Source organism: Leucopleurus acutus, assembly GCF_964270905.1.
Source record: "Leucopleurus acutus genome assembly, chromosome: 1".
NCBI lineage: Eukaryota > Metazoa > Chordata > Mammalia > Artiodactyla > Delphinidae > Leucopleurus > Leucopleurus acutus.
Genome location: NC_139142.1, coordinates 29438375 through 29447380, shown reverse-complemented (window position 1 = coordinate 29447380; position 9006 = coordinate 29438375). Strand labels below are relative to the sequence as shown.

General features: G+C 49.8%; 1 protein-coding gene across 1 annotated transcript in view; it reads left to right on the top strand.

The window, feature by feature from the left end:
- The window catches only part of RGS6 (regulator of G protein signaling 6), a gene marked incomplete at its 3' end in the record, with an annotated part of 570256 nt that overhangs the window by 519688 nt on the left and 41562 nt on the right, over positions 1–9006 (top strand). Inside the window, exon 15 of the mRNA XM_082844867.1 lies at positions 4885–5071. Within this exon, the coding sequence (XP_082700993.1) occupies positions 4885–5071 (187 nt within the window). The remainder of the gene's footprint in view (positions 1–4884; positions 5072–9006) is intronic.

Here is a 9006-nt window from a genome sequence, read left to right as displayed (position 1 = left end):
GAAAGGTCACCCTGGATCCTTTAAGGAAAGATGCCTTACATATGTGATCATACAGTGTAAGTTGACGTCCCTTTTCATCATTTTTCTTTGGGGTGAGCCTGTGAGATGAGGGAGGGGCGGCATCTCCAGGCACTTGAGGGGGCACGACCAGCGCATTTTGCTGCAGACAGCACAGCATGTGATTGTATGCTCTCTGCAGCACCCTGGGCCGAGCCGGGGGCTCCGTTCGGTGGGCCCCGCTGGAGACAGCTGTTTGCTCAGGGCCTCTAGAATGCCTCCAAGGTGGGGCCTCTAGAATGCCTCCAAGGTGGGGCCTCCCAGTGCTGAAGCAGGGAGTCCCAGAGAGTGACCTGGTCCCTCTCTTTTCTCTGTGTGTTTTCCTAGAAGGCTGACAGGAGCCCCTTGCCACCTTTGCCCCCTCCATCTCCCCTGCACAAATCTCTGTCCTACCTGGCTTGACACCCACTGCCACTCAGCAGGGCACGAGTTAAAAATCAAAACCTGCAGCAAAGAGCATCCGTCCCCCGTACATTTTTCACGAGCTGTAGCTCTCCTGAGAGAATGTGGTTGTTCTTCTAACCTGCAGATTGATTACCCCTGTTCCACACAGTGTCAGCTGAAGGGAGAAGCAATTAAAGAGCGCGCAGGAGAGTCACCAGGTTGGCCTGGAGCGCTGCCATCTCCCACAGTTGCCCCGAGTCATAGGAAGACCTCGGAAGGTTGGCCAGGCCTGGCAGTGTTCCCCACGAAGCAAACACATGGTTAATGGGAACAGAGGTGCTCACACAACACTGGGACAATCTGTGGCATTTCGACCACTGCCTGGCGAGTATCACTCGGCTTCCGTGGTGCTGCTGGTGGTGGGGTTCCAGCCCAACCAGAGACTAAGTCAAGTGGCATCCGTTGTGCCCGAGTCTCTGTTGACCAGCAGAGGGCACAGAAACCCTTCCTTCTGCATGGAGTTGGCTTTTCCCTGGGAACGAACTAAAAGCTGAATTTTTCTAATCCATGAAAATCTTAGTTGATGAGAAGATAGCTAAACGAGGAACTAAGGGCTGCCCAGACTTCCTGATAGGATGGAGAGCGTCCAGCTGCTGCGTGGTTCCCCTTGTTGCAGCCAGCCTTGGCGAGGAAACCCCATTCCCTGTCAGCACCCCGGCCCTGCAGGAGATAGGAGGCCCCCTGAGGCAGCCCCTGACCGCCCTCAAGTCCCATCCCCTGCTGCTTGGCGCCGGGGGTGTCTGAGCCCAGGCTGCCTCCCCGCGAAGGCCAGTTGCCACCTGCATTCCTAAGCCAATGACGCGGATCACATGCTGGCATAGGGCTGGCTTCCCCACCTTGCCGACTCCCGCAAAGCAGGACAGGTGGTCTCCCTGATACCCACGTGTCCTCGTGGCCTACCAGTCATGACAGCCCTTCTGCCGCAAGAAGCCACGGAGGCTTAGTGCAGGGTGGGCACTAATCCGCCGCCACTGGCACCCTCCTCCCTGCTGGTGTCCTGGAGGAGCAGCGGTACCTGCAGGCTTTTGATAAGAGCAGAAGCTGCGCAGGCCTCAGTGGGCCTCCCATCCTCAGTAGATGGGGGAGGGGAGCTTCAGGGCCTCTTTCAAAGGGTGGGGGACCGGGCGTCCGGGGATCAGAGCCCCCAGCTCAGGCCCGTGGGCTCAGAGATGACAAATACAAAGCAAGCCTGTTCTGAATTTCTAATTGACACAAAGGTTCCTCGAAGCCAGTGATGGTAAACACATATGGGATGTCAGGATGCTGTTGTGATAGCATTTTTTTTTTTTTTTTTTTTTTTTTGCGGTATGCGGGCCTCTCACTGTCGTGGCCTCTCCCATTGCGGAGCACAGGCTCCGGACGCGCAGGCTCAGCAGCCATGGCTCACGGGCCCAGCCGCTCCGCAGCACGTGGGATCCTCCCGGACCGGGACACGAACCCGTGTCCCCTGCATCGGCAGGCGGACTCCCAACCACTGCGCCACCAGGGAAGCCCCTGTGATAGCATTTTTGCTGTCGCCTGAGAGGGATGAGACAGGTCATCTGCAAGGCAGACAGAGGGCTGAGCGGGTCCCCGTGCGGGGTCCCCGTGCGCGCAGGGAGAGGAAGCTGCTGTCTGGGGAATGTCATCCCCGCCCCTCCCCTTCCTGTTCTTTCCTGTCCTCCAGCATGCCTGTTGTTGCTTTTTATGCTTTTTTTATTCTTGGTTTTATCTAGTAAAGGGAACCTTTTAATTTTTGATGTAAAAGTTTATTAAATTTGATTCCGAAATTTCCAGACCTTCTGTATACCCAGCTGAGCGATGTGCATTAATGTGGCTCCCAAGTCATTCTGCCAAAGGGACGCTGAGGCCTCAGGGGCCACGGGGAGCCTGCAGCGCTCAGAAGCTGCCGGGGCCTCAGGGCCTCCCCAGAGCTGCTCCTCAGAGCAGACTGGAACAAGGGACAGAAGGGGACGCCCACATGGCAGTGACCGAGGGGGGCAGGAAATCGCCCAGGTGTCATCATTTGTGTGAGAAATTGCCGGGTCTGGTGGTCTTGGGAAGGACACTGGCCCGGAGAAGTTGCTCCCAGCCCGGCCCTCAGCCTGAGGTGGCTCCCTGGGGCTGCAGAGGACTCAGCGAGCTGCCCGTTAGCCCTCCTTCCAGTCCTCTGAAAAACCAACACCAGTTCCTTTCTTTAGGACTGGTTTCCTAAATTTCATCTGCCCATCAAACACGGTCCTCCAGGAGAAGAAAACCTTACAGGTACTGTCATCGCCAGATGACCATTTTCACCTTTAAATACTTGGCCACCTCCTTCATTTCATGGCAGACCTAGTGGGGGGACAGAGAGACCCGAGGAACCTAGGGAACATCCAGGGGGATGGGGGAGACCCACTCCCAACTGAGTTTCAAAGACCCATCTGAACAATTGGACAGTTAACAGCCCCCTTCAAACTCTACCCCCTGCCCACCAGACTCCGGTTAAAGAGCCACTGGTTTCCCTCTCCCTGCATAGCCAGAGGCCGTGAGCACCAAAGACCTGGGGCAGAAAGACAGAGGGCTGGTGTTGAAGGGCAGGTGATGGCAGATGGCAGTGGCAGGAACCCCAGGCACCTTCCACCTAGGCCACCTGAGGAAGAGGTGAGCTCTGAGGGATCAGAGTGGCCCAGGATTGAGCCTGTGGCCGCCCTGCAGCTCCCTCCACGGCTCCCACCCACAGGGCCTGAAAGCATTTCAGAGTTACACCAGATAGGAAGTGCTCAGACCAGACCTGTCTCACGTACCCCTCCACCTGCTTTGTACCCACTGTGCCATGAGGAGAGAGATGCCCAGAAAGATACAGCAATTCCGAGACAGCAGCACAGCGGGGATGAGAACTTCCTTATCTTCTGGTTGAGTGAAGTGATTGTCTCCTTCCCCGCCTCTCGCTCTTCAGGACCAGCGAGGGAACCATGAGGGTTTTCTTCAGGGAGATCGTTAGAATCACTAATGGCAAATCAGGGGGAGAGTTGGAGCTCACAGAGCTTGTGTCACACACGGATACACACACACTCTCTCCAGTCTTCTGTCCTTGTGTAAATGGAGCTGCATTACCTGAGTTGGCCACTGGGTGGCACCTTTAGGCCATGCACTTGACTACACAGACGTTTCTCTGAAGAGCAACAGAAAAATATGCTTACCCTTTAAAAAACAGAGTACATCTTACTGTGGGTGAAATTCGATGACAGAGTGACTGCACCTTCTTCCATGTCGTGGTTCAGCTTCTCTTGTCCCTGCCCTTTTGTTGGCTTGAGTAGGTGTGATACCCGTGGCTGTGGGAACCACATAGCCAGGAGCCTGTCCTCATGTCTCGTTGATGGGGAAACTGGACTCTGTTGTTCACAGGGCATGAAATGTGCCACCCAGACCTGAGTCCTGCTGAAAGCCCTCTCCAGGGGATGCCTCGGGAACCATCCTCATGACCCAGGGAGCTGTTGTCCAAGCTTTGGCCCTGGCTACTGTCGCTCTCAGCAGAAAAGAGCTCACAGCTCGCGCCCACCTCTCTAACACCATGCTGCTGCTGAGGGATTTGTGAGAGGCAAATATGGATGTGAGCACGAGGTTTTTCTCTCCAGTGATCCCTGGAGACTCTTTTAGTAGAGAGGTTCCCCACGTATGTCCCTTCAGCTTTGTTCCAGATGAGCCCATCTGCATTCCAACAGACATTTATTGAGCACCTACTATATGCCAAGCACCATGGCTGCAACCGATGTTGCAAACAGGCTCAGTTTCTCCATCTATAATATGAATGACTGGGTCCTTCCACCTCGAATATTCTTAATGACGCCCAGATTCTATCTGCTTCTTTGACCTCTCCTTCATTTGGATGCCGCCACATCCCAACCAGATATGGCAAAGGGACTCACATTGTCTGTGGCGTGGCATCTATGTCAAGTGGTAGTTCTCAGCCAGGGGTGATTTTATCTCCCAGAAGACATCTGGTAATGTCCAGAAATTTTCTGGTTGTCACAACTGGGGAGGGGATGCCACTGGCATCTTATGGGTCGAAGCCAAGATTGCTGCTAAATCTCTTTCAATGAACAAGGCAACGCTCACAACAAAGAATTATCCAGCCCGAGATGGCAATAGTGCCGAGGCTGAGAAACCTTGATGTAGAGGGAGAGAAATCTCTTTTTGGTAATCAAGAGCACAGTGATCTTCTCACATGCATTTAGTGCAATAATGGAACGCCTTTGTATTCTCAGCAGGCCCTGCGGCCTTCGTGATGTGTGAAGTGGCCACTGGGAAGGCTTGGGGATGCAGCAGAATGAATGCCATGGGAGGTCAGTTCTGGGACCATGTCCAGCAGAGCAGCTATTGACTAAGCCCATGGAACAGACTGTCTTTGTGCTTCCATTTCAGGTTCTGGTTGGCTGTCCAAGATCTCAAGAAACAACCCCTACAAGATGTGGCCAAGAGGGTGGAAGAAATCTGGCAAGAGTTTCTGGCCCCCGGAGCCCCAAGTGCAATCAATCTGGATTCTCACAGCTACGAGATAACCAGTCAAAACGTCAAAGATGGAGGGAGATACACATTCGAAGATGCCCAGGTTTGCTTATCTAGTCGAATAGTTCTGTCCCAAGATGTTCACTTTTCCACTCCACCACCCCACCCTTTAACACACATCCAAGGCGTTGTATGTAGTCACAATTTCAGGTTTTGTTATTTATAAGGCCATCAGTGGAGACCATTCCAGGTAGGTGCACAAAAAAATTCCAGGAGGATTGTTTTCCTAGATGAGTTACGTTGTTCAATAGAAATAGAAATTTACCATTACACGTGGTATCTTTTCCAGGAAAACCTCAGAGTGTTTTACAAAACCTGAAGTCCTGTAATAAGTCATAGTAGAATCTGGACACCATAGCACAACATTGGCAAACTGGGAACAGTAGCTGGCAGGGCCGGGGGTCAAGCCCACTCTCATAACTGCCACCCTGCCCTGCTTCCACAGTGACTCCCAACCCTGTGGTGACTGGGGAGCTTTGTGCCATGTGATGAGATACCACGAGGAACAGGCCAAAGCCCCTGCCCTCAAGGGAGTTAAAGCCTAGTGGGAGAGACAGACAAGGAAATGGGCAGTGTCACCAGTAAATGAAGTGCTTCAACAGGATGAGCTCTAGGGTTTAAGGGACCCATGGTTGGTGGTTGGGGGAGGGAAACTCACACCCCTGCTAAGCACCGTTACCACACAGCTGCTGGTGAGGCTGATGAAAGAACCAGAAGCCTTCTAAGCAGCAAGCTTAAGTTGAGGGCTGGGAGGGGCCATTTCTAGAGATGAGCATCAGACCCATTTCTCACTTCCTGGGTCCTAACGTTTATTTCCTTCCGCCATCCTACACTCCATGACAGGGCTTAAGGTTTTGCTCTTGTCCCTTCGACCCTCTTCATTTCTCTCACTTGTAAGGTCCCCAGGTGAGAATTTAGCGAGATTGCCCTCCCACAGACATTACCTAATTTAGGAAACAGTCACCAATGTGGGTAGTGGCATGAGAACACAGCCAGTGTCTCATCATCCAGATTTGCTCAGAACTTCAGAATGGAAATACCTACCAACCTCAACACCATGACTATCATTTCTCTCCCCCTGGTCATGAGCTCCACTGAACACCTGTGCCAGGTAGATTTGGTTCTGTAGAGTTCAGTGACTTTGCTTTATGAAGTCCCTCACACCCTTTGCACCTTCAAAGCAAAATATTTAAGTCATGAGAAATCTTTTTTTTTCCAGTAGATTTTTGTATGTGTGTGTATGTGTCCCAAGCACTTAGTGACATATCGTGGTGAGGAGAGTGATGGCGAAACTCCATGGGTAATGGAGAGGCTCCATGGGTAGTAGAGAATCTCCACAGGTGATAGAGAATCTCAGTGGGTGTAGAGAAGCTCCGTGGGTAGTGGAGAAGCTCCATGGATGATGGAGAAGCTCCATGGGTTGTAGATAATCTCCATGGGTGATAGAGAAGCTCCATGGATGATGGAGAAGCTCCATGGGTGACGGAGAAGTTCCATGGGTGACAGAGAAGCTCCATGGGTGATGGAGAAGCTCCATGGGTGATGGAGAAGCTCCGTGGGTAGTGGAGAAGCTCCATGGGTGATGGAGAAGCTCCATGGGTGATGGAGAACCCCCATGGGTGATGGAGAAGCTCCATGGGTAGTGGAGAAGCTCCGTGGGTGATGGAGAAGCTCCATGGGTGATGGAGAACCCCCATGGGTGATGGAGAAGCTCCATGGGTAGTGGAGAAGCTCCATGGGTAGTGGAGAAGCTCCATGGGTGATGGAGAACCCCCATGGGTGATGGAGAACCCCCATGGGTGATGGAGAAGCTCCATGGATGATGGAGAACCCCCATGGGTGATGGAGAAGCTCCATGGATGATGGAGAACCCCCATGGGTGATGGAGAAGCTCCATGGGTAGTGGAGAAGCTCCATGGGTGATGGAGAAGCTCCATGGGTGATGGAGAAGCCCCATGGGTGATGGAGAAGCTCCCCAGATGAACAACCTGAAGCACAAAGCTCAACTCTCCATTATTCATGAAACATGAGAAAAGGGAGACTGGTCAGAACCATGATGCTCCCTGCCCAGTATTATTGCTCTGATCATGATATCAGGAAGGATTTATTTTCATGTTTTATTATGGAAACTTGTAAACATGTGGAAAAGTAGAAGGAATGGAACAACAAACCTTTGTGGACCCTCATCCAGACTCAGCAATCGTCTATACAAGACTGATCTCATTTTTATCTGTGTCCCCGCCTATTTTTTCACCGTTTGTTTTAAAGCAAATCCAAGACTGTATCATTTCACTGTAAATAGTTAGGTGTGTATCTCTCTAAGAGAAACTGACCCTTTGGTCTTAACATTACCACAATGCCTTAACAAATTAGCAGTTATCTCTTAATATCATCAAATGTCATGCAAGTGTTCAAATTTATGGTAGTTCCATAAATGCCTTTTTAAAATCGTTATTCAAAATCAGAATCCAAACAAGGCCCACACATCACAGTCGATCACCTTGTCTTTTAAGCGCCTCGTAATCTACGGGTTCCTTTTACGTCCTCCCCACCCACCCCCCCAACCCCTTGCCATTTACTTAATGAAGAAATTGGATCCTTTGTGCTGGAGAGATTCCATTGTCTGGATTTTTCTGACTGCAACGCTGTGGTACTATTTAATGTGTCCTTCTACCATCTGCATTTCCTATAAACTGGTAATTTGACTTAGGTGTTTAATCAGATTTAAGTTTGATTTTTGTGGGCAAAATTACTTCCTAGACTGTGCTGTGCTGTCTTGTCAGAAGGCACATGATGTCTAGTTGTCTCTCTTTGTGGTTTTAGCAGCTATTGATGCTTATTGCTTAAATTCATTAGTTAATTAGGGGTTACAAAATGCTGTTCTAATTCTATCATTCTTTCTTCATTTATTAACTGAAATACAAATAATCAAATGCATCTACCATTTGATTATCTAGTAATACAGTTCACATAGGAAAGATGGAATATGTGTTGGATGCAGTCCCTTTATTTGCCAATTTAAAAAATAATGAATGGTTTACTGTCATCATCCAGTGGTGACCAATGAGGGGTTTTTTGTGTGTCTGTCTTTTAGTATCCTTGTAAACCTGTGGGTTTAAACATATTTGATGTGTTTTATCCATTTTGTTTATTATTTTTATCAGTGCTTGGGTTGTGCCATCTCTGCCCTGTTGGCTCCTTCTGACATGACCCTACTAGTCTTTTATGTCATTCAAACACCAAGGAAACTAAGATGATCCAGGCCAGTCCCCAGACCCGGCATCAGCTAGTTCTCTAAGAATCGCTGGTTCCTCTTCGGGGGAAATGGTTTTTAGAGACCATAATTTGGGCACTTAGAGGCACTCATTGTTCCTGGGTTGGTCATCATTTTTAGGCCTTTCCCGTGGCCAGAGCTAGGAAATAGGTAGTTGTTATTTCTGATAAAAATACATCACGAGTACACACTGATACTTTCCATTCAAACTCAAAACTACAGGGGATTCTATTTAACTTCTTTCTTATGTCTGTGTCACCTTTCTCTCTGCTGAGAACCCTGGTTCTCAAGGACACCGTAGATGATAGCATTAGTACTTCACGTTATTTGCTTTATCCTGCATCACCACAGAGCAGTCTAAAAATCGCAGTGCCACCTAACAGCAGTGATGTGGTTATTGCCTGGTTCTTTAATAGCTGCATAGTATTCCATTGTGTGGAAGTACTATGGTTTAGTCAACCAGTCCTCTCTTCCTGACATTTATGTTATTACTAAGTCAAGAAATATTTGATGGGAAAACTTGGGAGGTCAGCACATTGTGCCGTGACATGTTTCTGGATACACAGCCTTCATTAGCACAGTTCTCTGCCATTTTTCAGGTACATACTTCCAAATATATTGTATCACCTTACTGAGGATACCCAAAGCATCTCTAACCTCCTCAGTGTCTGTTAGGACTGGGATTCTCTGAATTCTAATAAAGT